This window comes from Rhinopithecus roxellana, chromosome 18 (assembly GCF_007565055.1).
Source record: "Rhinopithecus roxellana isolate Shanxi Qingling chromosome 18, ASM756505v1, whole genome shotgun sequence".
Lineage (NCBI taxonomy): Eukaryota > Metazoa > Chordata > Mammalia > Primates > Cercopithecidae > Rhinopithecus > Rhinopithecus roxellana.
The window spans coordinates 97,442,310-97,463,027 of NC_044566.1; the positions used below are offsets into that span (position 1 = coordinate 97,442,310).

Below are 20,718 nucleotides of genomic sequence, written 5' to 3' on the forward strand. Positions count from 1 at the left end.
ACCTTTCAGAGTCAGGTCTCATGACGTGGGTCCAGCCTTATCATCCATCAATCCTCCAGCTCTTACTTCATACTCCTATAAAAAACTAAACCTGTTATACTTCTCTGAATATACCACGTTCTCATGCTTTATCCCTTTGCATTTGCTATTACATAAAATGGTCTTCCACACTTGCCCACCAAAGAAATTCCTACTCATCCATCAAGACTCTGCCCTCATGTCTTGAAACCACTCCCATGGAAAAGTGCACAACAGGCATTTACTATGACTCTCAGCTACACTGTGGCCCGGAGACAGACAACACTGTGCATCTGCACTGAGAGTCACGAGCCCCAGAACAAGGGTGTGACAGGGACACATCACATTCCTGCCTGTCCAGGACATGAAGCCAGTGCAGCCCCCTAACATGCAGCAGAGACCTCAACCACACCTATCAGGACTAGTGCCTATGCTCATCATTGGAGTATTCGTGGGCAAGCTAGGTGGTCCAGCTCTACCCAGCTATCTCGCCCTGACCCACTGCTAAACAGGAGCTCAGGGGACGAGGGAATTCCACTGTCTAGCTGATCACCTGAAACAACACAGTGAATCTCAAGTGTAAACAAAGATCAGGTACACATCTGTCTGCTTTTGCTGCTGCTGGCTCATACCAGTAAGTACCACCTACAGGCCTGTAGGTTGAATTGCACAAGAAATATAAAACCTGCCAACAAAAATACATAAGGGTATAAAAGCAAAGCAAAAGACTCTACCCTAGAGCATACTCTATAGGCACAAGGCAGGTTGGGGGAGAGAGAAAAAAAAAAGCCATCTAAATGAAGTAAATTCAAACAACAACAAGTATCAGCTTCTCTAGATGAGAAAGAATCAGCATTAAGAATTTGGGTACCACGAAAAATCTGAATGTTGTGACACCACCAAAAAGATTGCACTGGCTTTCTGGCAATGGACTATAACCAAATGAAAATTCAGAAATGAGAGAAAAGAATTCAAAGTGGGAATTGTAAAGAAGCTCAATGAGATCCAAGAGAAGGCTGAAAACCAACACAAAAATAGCCAAAAAAGCAATCTAGGAAATGAAGGAAGAGACAGATGTCTTAAAAAAAAAAAAAAAAAAAAAAAAAAAAAAAAAAAAAAACTTCTGGAAGTGAAAAATTCATTTAAGGAATTTCAAAAAAAAAAAAGTCAGAACAGTCCAAAGCTTAACAATAAACTGGACCAAGAAGAGGAAAAATTTCAGAGCTTGAAGGCTGCTTTTTTAAATTACCCAGTCAGACAAAAAAAAGAATTTGTTTTAAAATTTCAAAAGAATTTTTAAAATCAGACAAAGCCTTTGAGAAATACGGGATTATGTAAAACAACCAAACCTACAACTTACAGGCATTCTGAAGAAGAAGAAAAAGAAAGAAATTTTAAAAAACATATTTGAGGAAATAAAACAGGAAAAATCCCCTGATATTGCTAGAGATGTAGACATTCAGATATCAGGAATTCACAGGGCACCTGGAAGATACCATACAAGACGAACATAACCAAGGAATATAGTCATCAGACTATCAGCAAATCTTAAAAGCAGTTAGACAGAAGTGTCAAATCATTTACAAAGGGAATCCTATCAGATTAAGAGTGAAATTCTCAGCTTTACCTTACATGCCAGAAGAGTCTGGGGCCACGTTTTAGACTCCAAAAACAAACAAACAAAAACTCTAACCAAGAACTTTATATCCTGCCAAATTAAGCTTCATAAATGAAAGAGAAACAAGGTCTTTTACAGACAAGCAAACACTAAAGGAATTCATCACCACTAGACTAGACGTATAAGAAAAGCGCAAAAAGTTCTAAATGTGGAAACAAAAGGATATTTGCCATGATAAAAGCACATGTAAATACAAAGCTCACAGATCTTACAAAGCTATTATACAACTGTGACTCCAAGGCAACTAGCTAATAACACAGGAACAAACTTTCACATATCAATATTAACCTTGCAGGTAAATGGCCTAAATGCTCCACCTAACAGATACGGCGGCAAACTGGATTAAAAAAAGACACAACCATCTGTAGCCTACATGAGCCTTGCCTAATGACTAAAGACACCTATAGACTCAAAGGGGTGACAAAAGATGTATCACGCAAATGGGAAAAAAAGCAAGCTGAAGCAAACATTCTTATATCAGATAAAACAGACTTTAAACCAACAACAATTTAAAATAAAATTTTAAAAAGGCAAAGAAGCCTTCCACAATGGTGAGTGATAGCATCTCCAAAAGTTAAAAATACCAAATGCATGACAGTACTCCCGTGACTGGTTAATAGGGTGGTAGTTCACTAGTCCATCGAGATGTCTTATTTAAGGGAAATGTGTGGGCGATCTTAGTTTCATGGCCCTAAAGTAAGAACTAGATGCCAGGTATAGTTTCAGTATAGTCACCCCCAAGTGTTAAGGGCCCAGAGCGAGGACAGTAACACGCCCAAGAGGGATGATGATTTCTTGGAGGTTGGTAGATTAAGAGACCAAAGCTTGGTAGGGGATATCCATGTTGGCGAGGTTAATCTTGACTGAAATGCACTATGTCAGTGAATGAATGTATGCACTATGTAATATCAAGGGTTTCCAATAGTGGTCAATATTCATGTGGATCAAGTTTTATCATGTGAGTATAATGTCTGAATGTGTGATAGTTGATTAGGGGATTGTTAGTACATACTTATATACATGTGGAGTGGATCTTTAATATAAGGTTATGTGTGTATGTACTATGTACAATCAAGCATTTATAGCATTATATATTATTCATGGGGATTAACAGTAATGCACAAAGTATATAGGAGTACTAATATATTAGTGTTGGCAGTCAATACTGACATATTAGTTAAAATGTGTGCCGAAAAGAATACAGAGAATAGTTTAATTACAACTTCAGCTTTGGGTGTTGATGGTGAAGTGGGAATGCTTTTTCTCCGAGTTGTCCTGGAGAGAGACTCTCCATTTCTAGTTTACAAGACCAGAGTATTGAGTTATATACTACAAGGGCAGTTTCATTTAAGTAGCTTATTTTAAATTAGGGCAGTGAGTGGTATAAGGGCAAGGATAATGGGGAATTACATGATAAACACTGTCTGTCCAATGGTAACAAAAGGATGTTCGACTGGCTATCCTCTGATTCATGTGAGTGTAAGCAGGTCGGCCACTAAAATTCAGAACAGGCATTGACTTAATGGGCAGAATATTATGCTTTGTTGTTTGAACGTATGTAGTACAAGAATAACTGCTAGTGGCCGGGCGCGGTGGCTCAAGCCTGTAATCCCAGCACTTCGGGAGGCCGAGACGGGCGGATCACAAGGTCAGGAGATCGAGACCATCCTGGCTAACCCGGTGAAACCCCGTCTCTACTAAAAAATACAAAAAAACTAGCCGGGCGAGGTGGGGGGAACCTGTAATCCCAGCTACTCAGGAGGCTGAGGCAGGAGAATGGCGTAAACCCGGGAGGCGGAGCTTGCAGTGAGCCCAGATAGCGCCACTGCACTCCAGCCTGGGCGACAGAGCAAGACTCCGTCTCAAAAAAAAAAAAAAAAAAAAAAAAAAAAGAATAACTGCTAGAATGAGAATAGAGAATAGAAGGGCCAGTACACCTCCTAGTTTATTAGGGATGGATCGTTAGATTGTGTATGAGAACAAAAAGTATCACTCTGGCTTAATGTGGGGTAGGATACTGAGGGGGTTGGCTCAAGTGTAATTGTCTGGATCTCTCGGGAGGTCAGGTGAAAATAATACTAGAGTTATTAGAAGGAAGAGGAGAAAAATTAGACCTAGGATATCTTTGGTTGTACAGTAAGGGTAGAAGGTGATTTTGTTGGAATCTAATGAAATTCCTGAAGGGTTATTGGATCCTGTTTCATGCAAGAATAAAAGGTGGAGAATTGCTATGGCTATAATGATGAAGGGTAGGATAAAATGGAAGGTGAAAAGTCATGTAAGGGTGGCTTTATCAACTGAGAACCCACCTCAGATTCACTGAACAAGGTCCATTCCAATATATGGAATGGCTGATAATAGATTTGTAATTACTGTAGCGCCTCAGAATTATATTTGGCCTCATGGGAGTACATAGCCTATAAATGCTGTTGCTACAGTTGTGAGTAGGAGGATAATACCAATAGTTTAGGTTTCTAGGAGCATGAATGACCTGTAATATAAACCTCGGCCAACGTGCAGGAAGAGGTAGATGAATACTGAAGCGCCGTTAGCGTGAAAAGAGTGGACTATTCTGCCATGGTTTACATCTCGGTTGACATGGGTAACCGAAGAGAAAGCAGTTAAGGTGTCCAGTGTGTAGTGTATGGCCAGAAATAATCCTGTGATGGTCTGGAGAATTAAGCAGGCGCCAAGAAGTGAGCCAAAATTTCATCACATAGAGATGTTGGATGGTGTGGGGAGATCAAAAAACGAATAACTTATAATTTTAATTAGTGGGTGTATTTTACATACATTGATCATTAGTGTTCTTACAGTTGAAGTACAACGATGATTTTTCATATCATTAGTCATAGTTACAAGCCATGTGGGAATGACATATGCTTTATTCTTATTGGTTATTATTTTGGTTATAGGATTTGTAGGTTTGTCTTCAAAACTTTCTCCTATTTATGGAGGTTTAGGGTTAATTACTAGTGGTGCTGTGGGTTGTGGTATTGTGTTGAATTATGGTGGGGCTTTTATAGGGTTAACAGTCTTTTTAATTTATTTAGGTGGGATGATGGTTGTTTTTGGTTATACTGTAGCGATAGCTATTGAGGAATACCCTGAGACACAAGGATCAAGTGTTGATATTTGACGAACTTTATTATTAGAGTTACTAATAGAATTGGTGTTGATTTGATGAATGGTTGAATATGATGGGGCAGTGATTACAATTAATTTTAGTAGTGTAGGAAGTTGAATAATTTTTGAGGGTGAGGGGCCGGGGTTGATTCATGAGGCTTCTGTGGGTGCAGGTGCTTTATATAATTATGGGTGTTGATTGGTGGTGGTTGCTGGTTGAGCATTGTTTGTTGGTGATTATGTTGTAATTGAAATTACTTGGGGTAATAGATTAGATAATTAAGAGTAGAGTTAGAAAGGAGGGGATAAAAAAGGAACGGAAATAAAATTTAATTAGGCCTTTTTGAGTGGATATGGTAATGGAGGCTGTAATGTGAGTCTGTGAAATTATCTTTGGTATGGACTTTTCTAATCAAACTAGGTCTAGTAGAAGTGAAGCCAGATTTTGGCTTGTAAGTAGGCTTGAGCGAGGGGTTGTACGATGGACTGTGGTTGAGTAAAATCCTAGCATATCAGAGAAGTTGAATGTCTGCAATGGATATTTTAGCTTAAGATTATTAGTTATAAGACTGAGCTCCACTGCTAGCAAAATCCCTAGGGTAGTTATACTTAGGGCTGTAAGTGTAACTTACAGGCAAGACAATCAAAAAACTTGAGGCAAGACAACCAAAAAAAGGAAACCACAGGTCAATATCCCTGATGAAAATAGAAGTAAACATATGCAACAAAATACTAGCAAACTAAATCCAACAGCACACACACACACACAGACACACACACACACACACACACACACAGGTGGTACTGTTGTTTGGGGGGAAGAGGTAGGGATAACACTAATGGTGATGAGAAATCCAGTGAAGATACTGCCTATTATTAGGTATTTAATTGAATTAGTTAGGAAGGGAATACTTTCGTTAATAATAATTACAGTCGTGAAGTGGGGTTGTCCTATTAGAGCGAAGAAAATAATTCTGATACTACAGACAGCTGCTAAGGAGGTGGCAATAAGAGTAATAGAAAAGGCTCAGGTGTTAATATATGACATGTTTGCAGTTTCGATAACAAGGTATTTAGAGTAAAAGCCTACTAGGAAAGGCATACCTGTAAGTGCTAGGCTGCCAATAATAAGGGAAGAACAGGTAAGGGGTAAGGTCTTAAATGTCCTCCTATTTTTTAAATATCTTGTTCATCGTTGAGGTTGTGGATGATGGATCCTGAACACATAAATAATATAGCTTTAAAAAAGGCATGGGTGCAGATGTGTAGGAATGCTAGGTGTGGTTGATTAATGCCAATTGTGAATATTATAAGGTCTAGTTGAGGTGGAGAGTATTATTTTTTTGATATCATGTTGTGTTAGAACACAGATTGCTGTAAATAAGGTGGTAATAGCCCCTAAACATAGTGTAAAGGTTTGGATTAATACACTATTTTCTATTAGGGGGTAGAAGCAGATGAGCAGAAAAACTCCTGCTACAACTATAGTGCTAGAGCGGAGTAGGGCTGAGACTGGGGTTGGGCCCTGGGGTTATTATTATTTATATAATAATAAAAGGTTCAAAATAACAAGGAGATTTAATTATGCTAAATATATACACACTCAACCCTGGAACACCAAGATTCATAAAACTACTCCTACTAGACCTAAGAAAACAGATCAACAGCCACATAATAATAAAGAGACTTCAACCCCCCACTGACAACACAAGACAGACCATCAAGGCAGAAAGTGAACAACGGAACTCCAGACTTAGACTAAACTCTAAACCAAACGGACCTAGTAGACATTTACAGAACACTCTATCCAACAACTGCAAAATATACATTTTTCTCATCTGTGTGTGGAACACTCTTAAAATCAACCATATGCTTGGCCATGAAAAGTTTCAATAAACTCAAAAAAAAGTCAAAGTCATATCAAGTATTTTCTTCAACCACAATGGAATAAAATTAGAAGTCAATACCAAAAGGAACTCTGAAAACAACACAAGTACATGAAAACTAAACCACCTGAATTACTTTTGGGCGAGCAATGAAATTAAAGCAGAAATCAAAATAATTTTTGAAACAAAACAGAACATAGCATACCAAAATCTGGGATACAACAAAAGCTGTGCTAAGAAGCAAGTTTACAGCATTAAATGCCTACATCAAAAAGACAGAAAGATCTCAAATGAACAACCACACACCACACCTCAAGGAACCAGAAAAATAAGAACAACACAAACCCAAAACTAGCTGGGAGAAAAGAAATAAAAAGATCAGAAATGAACTAAATGAGATGGTGACCAAAAAATAAAAATAAAAAGATTTAAAACATCAACAAAACAAAAACTTCTTTGAAAGGGTAAACAAAATTGATAGACCACTAGCTAGACTCACCAAGAAAAAAAGAGAGAAGATTCAAATAAGCACAACCAGAAATGAGAAAGGTGACAACTGATACCACGGAAATACAAAAGATCAGCAGAGACTACTATGAACATCTTTAAGCAAACTAGAAAACTTACAGGAAATGGATAAATTCCCAGAAACATACAACCTCCCAAGATTTAACCAAGAAGAAATAGAAATCCTGAATAGACCAATAATGAGCAATAAAATCAAATTAGTCCTAACAAAATCTTCCAGGAAAAAACAAACAAACAAACAAACAAAAAGCCCAGGACATATTTACAGCCAAATTTTACCAGTCATACGAAGAAGAGCTGGTTACCAATCTTACTGAAAGTATTCCAAAAAAAAAAAAAAAAAAAAAATCCAGGAGGAAGGATTCCTCCCTAACTCATTCTATGAAACTAGTATCAACCTGATACCAAAATGAGGCAAGACAACCGAAAAAAGGAAACCACAGACCAATATCCCTGATGAAAATAGAAGTAAACATATGCAACAAAATACTAGCAAACTAAATCCAATAGCACACACACACACACACACGCACACACAAACCCATCATAATCAAGTGAGCTTTGTCTCTGGGATGCAAGCATGGTTCAAAATATGCAAACATATGTGGTCCACCACATAAACACAATTAAAAACAAAACCCAAAGGATCATCTTAACAGATACAGAAAGGGTGAGCACAGTGGCTCACACCTGTAATCCCAGCACTTTGGGAGACTGAGGCGGGAGGATCACTTGAGGCCAGGAGTTCAAGACCAGCCCGGCCAACATGGCAAAACCCCATCTCTACAAAAAATTAGCCAGGCATGGTGGTGCATGCCTGTAACCCCAGCTACTCAGGAGGCTGAGGCACAAGAATCACCTCAAGTGGGAGGCGTAGGTTGCAGTGAGCCGAGATAGAGCCACTGCACTCCAGCCTGGGGGGCAGTGTAAGACTCTGCCTCAAAAAAAAAAAAAAAACTGTAGAAAAAGCAGTCTATGAAATCCAACACCCCTGTATAAAAATTCCTCAAGAAACTAGACATCAAAGAAGCATACCTGAAAATAATAAAAGTCATCTATAACAAACCCACAGCCAAAACCATACTAAACAGGCAGCAGCTGAAAGCATTTCCCTTGAAAACTGGAACAAGACAAGGATGCCCATTCTCACCACTCCTATTTGCCACGGTACTAGAAGTCTTAACCAGAGCAATCAGGCAAGAGAAAGAAATAAGAGGCATCTAAATAGGAAAAGGGGCAAATACCTCTCTTCAGTGATTATACGATTCTACACTTAAAAAACTCTAAAGACTCCACCAAAAGGCTTCTGGAACTGATAAGCAACTTCAGTAAAGTTTCAGCATACAAAATTAACATACAAGCGGCAGTAACATTTATATATACTGACAACATTCAAGCTGAGAACCAAATCAATAACACAATCCCATTTTTAATAGCCACACACAAAAAGTAACATACCTAGGAATACAGCTAACCAAGGAGGTGAAACATTGCTAAAGGGAGAACTATTAAACACTGCTCAAAGTAGTCATACATGACACAAGCAAATGGGAAAACATTCCATGCTCATGGGTTGGAAGAATCAATATCATTAAAATGGCCATACTGCCCAAAGCAATCTACAGATTCAACACTATTCCTACCAAACTACCAATGTCATTTTTCACAGAATTAAAAATATTCTAAAATTCGTATAAAACCAAAAAACAACCTAAATAGCCAAAGCAATCCTTAGCTAAAAGAACTAAGCTGGAGGCATTATATTACCCAACTTCACACTATAAGGCTACAATAACCAAGACAGTATGCTTTGGGTGGTATGTGGATTGCTTTAGGTAGTGTTGTCATTTTAATGATATTATATTCTCCAAATCCATGAGCAAAACTGATAGACTGCTAACTAGATTAACTAGGCATAGAGGAAACATACCTCAACATAATAAAGGCCACATATGACAAACCCACGGTCAATATATTGAATGGGGAAAAGCTGAAAGCATTCACCCTAAGAACTGGAACAGGACAATGATCTTCACTCTTACTATTCCAATTCAACATAGTACTGGAAGTCCTGGCTAAAGTTATCAGGCAAGAAAAAGAAATAAAAGACACTCAAATGGGAGAAGAGAAGGTCAAATTATGTCTCTTCACAAATATTATTTTTTTACCTAGAAAACCCTAAAGATTCTACTAAACGACCCCAAGACCTGATAAACAACTTCAGTAAAGTCTCGGTATACAAAACCATCGTATAAAAATCTGTAGCATTTCTATACACCAACAACATTGAGCCGAAAACCACATCAAGAATTCAATCCCATTTACGATAGCCATATGCAAAAAAAATAAAATACCTAGGAATGCATTGACCAAGGAGGTGAACAATCTCCATGAGAACTACGAAGCACTTATGAAACAAATCACATATGGCATAACAGAAAAACATACCATGCCCATGAATTTAGAGACTATCATTAAAATAACCACACTGCCCATAGTAATCTGTAGATTCAACACAATTCCTACCAAATCACCAACGTCATTTTTCAAAGAATTAGGAAAAACAATTCTAAAGTTCATACAGCGCCAAAAACCAGCATGAATAGCCAAAGTAATCCTAACCAAAAAGAACAAATCCAGAAGCATCATATTACTTGACTTCAAATTATACTACAAAGCTGTAGTAACTAAAATGGCATGGTACTGGTACAAAAATAGGCACACAGAACAATGGACTACAATAGAGAACCCAGAAATAAAACCACATACCTACATCCAACTGATTGATCTTTGACAAAGCTGACAAAAATAAACAACAGGGAAATGACACCCTAATTCAATAAATGGTGCTGGGAAAATTGGCTAGCCATATGCAGAAGAAACTGGATCTCTATCTCCCAGCATATACAAAAACTACCTCAAGATAGATTAAACATTCTGGACATTGGCCTAGGCAAACAATTTATGATGAAGACCCCAAACACAAATGCAACAAAACCAAAAATAAACAAATGGGACTTAACTAAAAAGCTTCTGCACATCAAAAGATTATCAACAGGGCAAAGAGACAAACTACAGAATGAGAGAAAACATTTGCAAATTATGTCTCTGACAAAGGACTAATACCCAGAATCTACAAGACACTCAAACAACTCAACAAGAAGAAAACAAACAACCCCATTAAAAAGTGGGCAAAGGGCCAGGCGCGGTGGCTCATGCCTGCAATCCCAGCACTTTGGGAGGCCAAGGCGGCCATTCACCAGGTCGGGAGATCAAGACCATTCTGGCTAGCACAGTGAAACCCTGTCTCAACTAGAAATACAAAAAATTAGCCAGGCATGGTAGTGGGTGCCCGTAGTCCCAGCTGCTCAGGAGGCTGAGGCAGGAGAATGGTGTGAACCTGGGAGGCAGAGCTTGCAGTGAGCTGAGATCACGCCACTGCACTCCAGCCTGGGCGACAGAGCAAGACTCTGTCTCAAAAAAAAGTGGGCAAAGGACATTAAGAGACATTTCTCAAAAGAAGACATACAAGCAGCCAACAAACATGAAAAAATGTTCAACCTCACTAATTACTGCAAATTAAAACCACAATGAAATATCAATCATCTTACACCAGTCTGAGTGGTTATTACTAAAAAGTTTTTAAAAAAAATAGATGTTGGTACGGAGGTGAAGAAATTGTAACACTTATATACGGGTGGCAGCAATGTAAATTAGTTCAACCACTATGGAAAACAATGTGGAGATTTCTAAAAAAAAAAAACAAAAACAAAAAAAAACAGAACTACCATTTGACCCAACAATCCCACTACTGGGTATCTCCCCAAAGGAAACCAAATCCTTATATTAAAGAAAAGGCACCTGCACTCATATGTTTATCGCAGCACTATTCACAATGGCAAAGTCAATGGAATCAACCTAAGTGTCCATCGACGGTTGACTGAATAAAGAAAATGTGGCATATGGACAACATGGAATACTACGTAACCATAAAAAAGAAAATGATGTCCTTTGCAGCAACATGGATGGAATTGGAGGCCATCAGTCTAAGTGAAATAACTCAGAAACAGAAAATGAAATACCATGTGTTCACAATTACAAGTGGGATCTAAACAATGGGTACACATCGACATAAAGATGTAAATAAGTTACTAGGGATTCCAAAAGAGAAGATGGAAGAGAGTGAGGGTTAAAAAATTACCCACTGCATACAACGTTCATTACTAGGGTAATAGGTACACTAGAAGCCCACACCCCATGTAGTCCATTCTCACATTGCTATAAAGAAATACCTGAAACTGGATAATTTATAAAGGAAAGAAGGTTAATTGGCTCACTGTTCTGCAGGCTGTATGGGAACCATGGCTGGGGAGGCCTCAGGACACTCACAATCATAGAGGAAGGAGAAGCAGGCACCTCTTCACATGCCAGAGCAGGAGGAAAAGAGACAGAGGGAAAGTGCTACATACTTTTAAACAACTAGATATCATGAGAACTCTATTATGAGAAAAGCAATAGGGAGATAGAGCTAAACCATTAGAAACTACCCCCATGATCCAAATACCTACCACCAGGCCCCACCTCCAACATTAGGGATTACAATTCAACATAAGATGAGGGTGGGGCACAGATCCAGACCATATCACTCTGCCCCAGCCCCTCCAAAATCTCATGTTCTCATATTGCAGAATATAATGATCCCTTCTCAACAGCCCTCAAAGTCTTAACTCATTCCAGCATTAACTCAAAAGTCCAAAGTCTCATCTGGGACAAGCCAAGTCCCTTCCACCTGTGAGCCTATAAAATCAAAAACAAGTCAATTACATCCAAGATACAATGGGACTATAGGCATTGGGTAAAGAGTCCCTTTCCAAAAGGGTAAAACCAGCTAAAAGAAAAAGGCTACAGGCCCCATGTACGTGCTAAAACCCAGCAGGGCAGTTATTAAATCTTAAAGCTCAAAAATAATCTCCTTTGACTCCATGTCTCACATCCAGGGCATACTGCAACAAGGGGTGAGCTCCCAAGGCCTTGGGCAGTGCCACTCCTGTGACTTTGCAGGGCTCAGCCTGCGCAGCTGCTGTCAAGGGCTGGTGTTGAGTGGCTGCAGCTTTTCCAGTTGCATGGTGCAAGCTGTTGGTGGATCTACCATTCTGGGGTCTGAAAGATGGTGGTCATTCTCACAGCTCCACTAGGCAATGCCCCAGTGGAGACTCTGTGTGGGGGCTCCAACCCCACATTGCCCCTCTGCAATGCCCTAGTAGAGATTTTTCCATGAGGGCTCTGCCCCTGCAGCAGCCTGCCTGAACATCCAGGCTTTTCCATACATCTGAAATCTAGGCTGAGGCTCCCAAGCCTCAACTCTTGTATTCAGCACCTGCAGGCTTAACACCATGTGGAATCTGCCAAGGGTTTGGGCTGGCACCCTCTGAAGGCCTGAGCTATATCTGGGCCCCTTTCAGCCATGGCTGGAGCTGGAGTAGCTAGGATGCAGGCAGCAGTGTCCTAAGGCTGCGCAGGGTGGCAGGGTCCTAAGAATCACCTAGGAAACCTAGGTTTCTGGGCCTATGACGAAAGGAGCTGACTTAAAGGTCGCTGAGATGCCTTGGAGCCCTTTTTCCCATTGGCTTGGCTATCAGCACTTGGCTCCTCTTTACTTAAGCAAGTTTATGCAGTCTGCTTGAATTACTCCCCTGAAAATGGGTTTTTCTTTTCTACTACATGGTCAGGCTGAAAATTTTCCAACTCTTATGCTCTGTTTCCCTTTTAAATATAAATTCAAATTTTACATCATTTCTTTGCTCATGAATATGAGCACTGGCTGCAAGAGGCAGTCAAGTCACATCTTGAACACTTTGCTGCTTAGAAATTTCTTCCACCAGATACCCTAAATCATCTCTCTCAAGTTCAAAGTTCCACAGATCCATAGACCAGGGGTACAATGCCACCAGTCTCTTTGCTAAAGCATAGCAAGAGTGGCCTTTACACCAGTTCCCAATAAGTTACTCATCTGCAGTCATTCTGAGCCCTGCTCAGCCTGGACTTCACTGTCTATATCACTATCAGCATTTTGGTCACAACCATTCAACAAGTCTCTAGTTTCAAACTTTCCCTCCTCTTCCTGTCTTCTTCTGAGTCCTCCAAACTGTCCCAATCTCTGCCCATTAGCCCATTCCAAAGTTGCTTCCTTCTACATTTTCAGGTATCTCTATAGCAATGCCCCACTCCCAGTACCACCAATTTTCTGTATTAGTCCATTCTCACATTGCTATGAAGAAATACCTGGAACTGGGTAATTTTTTTTTTTTTTTTTGAGATGGAGTTTCGTTCTGTCATCCAGGCTCAAGTGTAGTGGCGCAATCTCGGCTCACTTGCATACTCCGCCTCCTGGGTTTAAGCAATTATCTGCCTCAGCCTCCCGAGTAGCTGGGATTACAGGTGCCCACCATCACACCTGGCTAATTTTTTTTTTTTTTTTTTTTTGTAGTTTTGGTAGAGATGGGGTTTCACCATCTTGGCCAGGTTGATCTTTAACTCCTGACCTCATGATCCACCCGCCTCAGCCTCCGAAAGTGCTGGGATTACAGGCATGGCCAGAACTGGGTAATTTATAAAGAAAAGAGGTTTAATTGGCTGACGTTTCTATAGGTTTTACATGAAGCATGGCTGAGGAAGCCTCAGGAAACTTACGATCATGGCAGAAGGTAAAGGAGAAGTAGGCACATCTTCACATGGCCAGAGCCAGAGGAAGAGGTGGGGGGAGATACTATACACTTTTAAACAACCAGATCCTGTGAGAATTCTATCACAATAACAGCTCCAGGGGATGGTGCTAAACCATTAGAAACAAGCCCATGATCCAATCACTTCCCATCAGGCCCCAGATCCAACACTGGGGATTACAACTGAACATGAGATTTGGGTGGGGCACAGATCTAAACCACATCACTCCACCATTACACAATTTACCCATGTAACCTGCACATGTATATCTTGAATCTAAAATAAAATAAAGTTAAACAAAAAAAAAAGATTCTGCCCTCAAATGCTGGCTCCTTTGTGAAACCATCCCTCACACTGTATTGTTTTGAGAGAGGGAAAAAAAGCTCCTTCAATCTTCCTATTATATTTTGCATTTCCACACTTACAGGTACATGACTTCACTTTGCAATGTCACTGTCTCTATACATTGCTTTTCACAATTTGCCTGCTTCTCGAAGTCCTAACTCCACAAAACTCATCAAAAGAAGTTTGAGAGGAGGAGCTATCTTTTCTTCTTTGTATCACCTAATTCAGTATCCCACACATAGTGTGTATGCAATATTTGTTGAGTGAATTTAACTATTTGCCTTTTTATTTAAATGTATTATAATTCATCAGAATAAAATCTAAAATACATAACAATTATCAAGTCAAACATATGATCAATGATTCATAAAGACACATATCTGAAAAATCAAATTATTTGCAAATTATTGGCTGTTTTTGCAATCAACTCTCTTTTGAGCCACAGGTAATTTTTATTCCTTTGCCACATGGTCTGTAAAAATTATTTTCAGAGAGGTAAGACAACCAAACATCATGCCATTTCCTAATCAGCATCAGACAATAGGTTTCTCCTTAGACAAGCAGTGATCCTAAGTCAGCAAAATAAGCAGCAAGGGCAGGGAAAAAGGTAGTCAACTATGTCTTTCACTGAAATTAGTATTAGAATACCTTGTATTTTGAAGAGCAGAAAATAAGGATTTTTTTAAACTTAAAGGTGGGGGGTTAAAGGTATGATGTGAGTTACAATCCAGACTGGAAAAACCAGACTAAAGGAGGCAAGAACTCATAGTCAAAGATACTAAAGTTCAAGCAAAGGCGGTGGCAGACCCAGACCAGATAGCAATCCCAGAGATAGAGATGGTTATTCAGGTTGGAGCACTTAGAATGTGAGGAATGAGGAAAGCCCTAAGATTCTTTTTTAAAAAAGAACAGAAGGCTAAGCCAAGACTCTGTCAAGGTGGGGGAGAGTCTAAAAGGAGTCTTGTAGCAGAAACACAGAAGACAGTGGAATCTAGCCAAAGAAAGATAGAGCAGGAAGTTCAGCATCTACTACTGTTTGAACGTTCCCTCCAAAATTCAGATAGAAATCTTTTTATAAATTACTCAGTCTGTGGTATTTTCTTATAGCAGGGCAAAGATACAATTGTAGGAGCAACATTTTCAGAAGGTGACAGGAAATGGAATCGAGGGTGTAATTACACAGATTAGATTTATCTGGGAATAGAGACATCTAACGTATGTTATTTAATACGAGAAAAAGTAGCAGAATAGGTACAAATGTAGATAAGCTACTGAATTTTGAGGTAGAAAGAAGAACTTGCCTTGTGATGGCTTTCATTTTCTCAATAAAGACAAGGTCTAAAAGAATGAGTTAGGGGAGAGAGGAAAGGAGAGTTTAAATTAGAGGCTTAAGGAGGGAGGAAAATGTTTGAAATACTGATTTTCAAGAATAGATATAGTGAAGAATTGTAAGAGTGTTAGCAGTATTTAACATGCATTTGCAACTGAGATTGTTTCTTTAAAATGAGACTAATCAGGGCCAGGCGCATAGGCTCGCGCCTGTAATCTCAACACTTTGGGAGGCCAAGGCATGAGGATTGCTTGAGCCGAGGAGTTCAAGACCAGCCTGGGCAAACATAGAAGACCCTGTCCCTACAAAAAATTTTAAAAACTTAGTAGGGGATGTGGTGGTGCACACCTGTGGTCCCAGCTATTCAGGAGGCTGAGGTGGGAGGACTGCTTGAGCCCAGGAGGTCAAACCTATATTGACCTAGGATCATGCCACTGCATTTCAGCCTGGGTGACAGGGCAAGATTTTGTCTCAAAAAAAAAAAAATTGAAAATAAAAATAAAGATAAATGAGACTAATCAGCCAAGTTGTCTTCATTTTCCTCCATCCGTGTTTGCCTATAAGGTATAAAAAGAGTTGGCCAAGTTGAATTTAACCAATGTTGGGTTTTGGCAGGTGAGTAAAACAGAAGATTACAGGGGCCAGAAAATAAATGGGCATTTGCAGTGCACAAACTACAATAATGGACCACTCACTCTAAAGTGAGAAAGGAGAAAAAGAGGACATGAATGCTTCACAAATGCATGTCTTAAACCCCAAGTGGTCTGTAAACTCAAGAGCAAAAACCATGAGTTTTATGCTATGTATATATATCTCACCAAAGAGTAATATAGTTAGTAAAAGCCTTTGCTGACTGATTAAATGAATCTTCTCCATATTCCAGAACTCCAAATGATACAAACTCATCAGATTTAATTTTTTTAAGTAGCTTTCTAAAGATATGGAAAGAAAAATAAATCTATGGTTGAAATGTTTGAGTTCTGAAGAGCAGGTGAATGGGTTCCCATGATATTTCCATATAAACAAAGATTAACTGTAGGACATTAATCAAAAGAAACCACAGCAGTAGAAATTAAACTTAACAATTAATTAACTTCATATGGAAAAATAAAACCTAATTAATACAGTGCATTCCCTCCCAGAACAATGGCCCCTGCCCCACAGAATGAAAACCACTGCATTTCCAGGCAATCTCTCAGCAAATACTAATTAGTCAAGAGAGCTGGAACTTTGATACCACTGCTACCTATAGCCTATCTTATTGAAGAATTTAAAATAATTCTAGAAAATATGTGACTACCTTTTATGATACTTAATTTATATAAATTACTTAAAGTCTCTCATTTTTGCTACTTTATTCTTTCCCTATTTATATAATGTCAAGAAAATCCTAGAAAAGACAAAACATACCTCTAATAGGTTAGGTTCAAATAAAAATTATCACAATATTTTATATATATAGATTTTCAACTATATATTTTTAACTATTCTTTTCCCTATGGCCAAAATATATGGTTTAATCAGCTCAGTGAAATAAAGAAAAATTGAGTCCAGATAGCATGTTAAGGAAGAAAAAGAGATAAAACTATGATAATAGAAAAAAGGTTTGGTTCCCAGGCTGTGTTGCTACTCAAGTCACCAACAGGACAAACCATTAGCAAAGAAATGAAATAACTTCCTTATCTGTAATATGAGAATACTAAAGCAGATACTACTAAAGTTTTCTTTCTATTCCAAAAATTCGATTTCATCTAGTGCTTCTGACTTCACTCTTTCAAAGGCCTTTGAGAAGGGAGGGTGCTAAAAGGCTCAAACTTTCAATTCATGATATATACTTTCTGTCTCTGGATGACAACTAACAGAAAAATCTAGAAGAAAACAGACAAATATTTCAAAATCAGAAAAAAACTAGGTCATCTCTTCTCCATCCTGTGCCACTCTTAGTTCCACATTCACTTCTCTCATAACCATTCTCCTTCATTTCTTTTTTTAAAAGTGAATTGTATTGTATACATTCGATGTTTACTACATAGTATTATGAGATATACACAGATAAAATGGTTACAATAGTGAAGCAGATTAACAAGAGTGAAGCAGATTAATATATCTATCATCTCACATAATTACTTTTTGTGTGACAAGAGCAGCTAAAATCTACCTATTTAACAAAAATCCTTAATACAACACAATTTTATTAAGCCTCAGGCCTAGCAGTAGCACCATTTGCCTCCCAGAGAACTATGAGATTAGTGAATCCAGACAGAATTTATTTGGGAAAACAGGGGCTAACAGTTTGCTAATTCAAGACAGAGTTCTTACCTTTATATCCCCATCACCAAATCCAGTGTCAAATACATAGCAGACACCTAATTTAACTCCTCTATATAATTTATTACACCAGTAACTCAGGTGTGGTCATCCGGGGTCTTTATAGAAAAGCAAAATTTCAGGTACCATCAAGATCTAATGAATCAAGCTCTGTAAGTGGGGTACAGCACTCTGTTTTAAAACCCCTCCATGTGCGATTCTGATGCACACTCAAGTTTGAGAACCATTGTATTAAACCTCCCAGGAAATAACCTTCTTGTTAATTACAAAAAAGTGCCGGGATTTTTTTTCTCAGCTGCCATCACTTAAAAATGCTTGGACACAAATGATGTTGTCAACTACTTAACTTTTGCCTCCAGCGTGCACACAAAGTGAACGTCAGTAAAACCTTTGGAGCCTCAGTTCCCTGGTCTGTAAAGCAGGAATAATACCACACGCTTTCATAAATAAGAGATAGCTTACAGAAAGGCTCCTTTCTTTCCTTTCTTTTCTGTTACCTGTACCAAGTCCCTGCTACTTTACAAAGACAATGGTCCTAAAGAAGACACTCTGGCACTCCTCTGAAAAATGTCACCAGTGCCTCCTACACAGAAAAGCTCTCTAATGAGGTTTTCTTATGGAAAATACCACAGGAGGGAAATGAAGAGTTAAGAGTCCTTACAGACTCATATACAGAACAGCAATTCTAAAAAGATAGTTCACAAAGTAGTGGGAAAAGCAATCATTCAAAATTGTGCACCTCTGTAACTTAAAAAAAAAATCACCATTAAACAGCACATAGGCAACTTTCTCTTAAGTGTCCAAAATAAATCATAAATGATAACTGGAGATAAATAATAGAGATGACGGGTGGGAGGTGCGGGGGCAGGAGGAATGAAGCTTTTGAAAATGCAAAAGAACATATATTATATGACCCATATTAAAGTGGTACAATCCAATCCCCCAGATTTTCTGGGGGCAGCCTCACTGTCAAATTCTTTGTCCCAATGTTGCCACACTATGTGTTCTGATTTGGGGTTCAAAAAATATGGTTACTGGGGGAAGCAAAAGCAAAAGCCCACTGCTGTGGGTGAGACCTAAAAACTGGGGAGTACTACTTTAAAAAAAAAAAAAAAAAAAAAAAGGTTGAGAACTTTCAGAAGAATTCACTATAAACAATTCCCAACTGTTAGTTCCTCGCTCCCTTTGAATGGAATACTCAAAGGTTTAATTTGACCTCCTTGACAACTAGCCCTTTTTACGGGGATGAAAATAGATCAGTGCATGTGATGTGTCATTACACTCGAATATTTCGCACAGTAACCGCGCCAGAAGCATTCGTTAACTCGGCACTGTCAGCTTTAATTCTTACTCCTCCCCGCTGCCATCTAAGATAGGACAGTCCTCTATTTTCGCTATTCTGGAGTAGCCAACATTCCAGTCTGCAGGACTGAAGTGAAATTTAATCGCTCATATCTTTTTAAGGGAACCTTTTACAGCGAACTTGGAAAAGTAATGCCAGCTATACGTTGAATGACACCATGCTGGGAGTTGTAAAACCACAAACTCAGTGCCTGGCCGTCCGGGAGGTGGAATTCCAACAGCGGCTCCTCACTGCACCAAACTAACAATTTCTCCACACGACAGTGCATCTTAATGGGGATGGTTACTCACTTTTTAAATAGTCAACACTGTCCCCTCCAACTCCCAGCCGGACATGACACTCCTACCCCACCCAAGAACTCCAGGGCGAAGGAAGTCTTTTGGCCACCTTAGTGCCTCCTCCTAGCACCAATGACTGACAGTGTCCCCAGGGGCCCAGCAAGGGTCCCAAGCGAGGCCGGGACCCGAAGGCTGCCCAAGTCTTCGCGTCCCAGGACGTCCTGAAGTCGCAGCCCCGTGCCCCTGCTCCCCGCCACGGGGCGCACCCCGCCTCCTCCGACTCCTGCGGCCCCTTTCCTTAGTCCAAACTCGCTGTCCCAGCCCCGCGGCCCTCCGGTCCCCTCGACTCTTCCCTAGGCAAACCCGGAACCGGGCGCGGGCTCAGGCCCAAGCCAGGCCGCGGGCTCCCCCAGCGCTCACCCCACCTCCCGAGCCGCCCCGGGACACGCGCCCGGGCGCAGACGGGAAAGCGCGGGGGGCCTGGTCCGGGAACCCACTTCCCGGCCGGGGCAGGGCAGGACTCACCTTCGTACTGCAGATCCACCAGGACTAGCAGGAAGGGGAACACCGAGCCCAGCCGGCTGGTCACGGAGCCGGGGGCCACCATGTCCAAGGACTCGCAAGTGAAGAGAAGGAAGAGTGTGGCCCACCAGCACGCGCCGGCGCTCTAGCAGCAGTTGCGCCCGCCCCGGTCGGCTCTCGCTCAGGCCTCAGCGACTCTGGAGCCCAGCAGAGGAAGGCAGCGGTGGGCGGAGCCCGGGCGACGCTACGCCCCGGAGCGCCACCGCCGTCCAATCGCCTTCTTTCTGTCGGCTTCCCTCCCGGGCTCGCCGGGGTCGTGGTTCGCGCTGATAGGCTGCGAAGGCCGCCGCCCCGCCCCGTCTCTGATAGGATAACGTGGAAGCACAAGACGAGGTTGCGTCTGCCGGTCGCAGAGCTGTCAGCAAGCTCCAAACCGCCGCGGCCGCTCGGAGGGAAGCCGACAGGGAGTCTGTGGCGGTCGCCGAGTCCGCATGCGCAGGCTGCAAAGGCCCTTTTGGGCCGGGACCGGCGCGCTAGGTTGGCGAGTGGGACAATTTGATCCTTCCGAGGTTCGCCAGCGTGATGTTAGGAGA

The 20,718-nt window shown here is 40.5% G+C and overlaps 1 protein-coding gene across 1 annotated transcript in view; it reads right to left on the bottom strand.

The window, feature by feature from the left end:
* DNAJC3 (DnaJ heat shock protein family (Hsp40) member C3) overlaps window positions 1-20,350 on the bottom strand; it is a 103,426-nt gene extending 83,076 nt beyond the window's left edge. Inside the window, exon 1 of the mRNA XM_010358915.2 lies at window positions 20,129-20,350. Coding sequence (XP_010357217.1) covers window positions 20,129-20,210 — 82 coding nt within the window. The 5' untranslated portion in view covers window positions 20,211-20,350. The remainder of the gene's footprint in view (window positions 1-20,128) is intronic.
* Window positions 20,351-20,718: the final 368 nt, after the last annotated feature.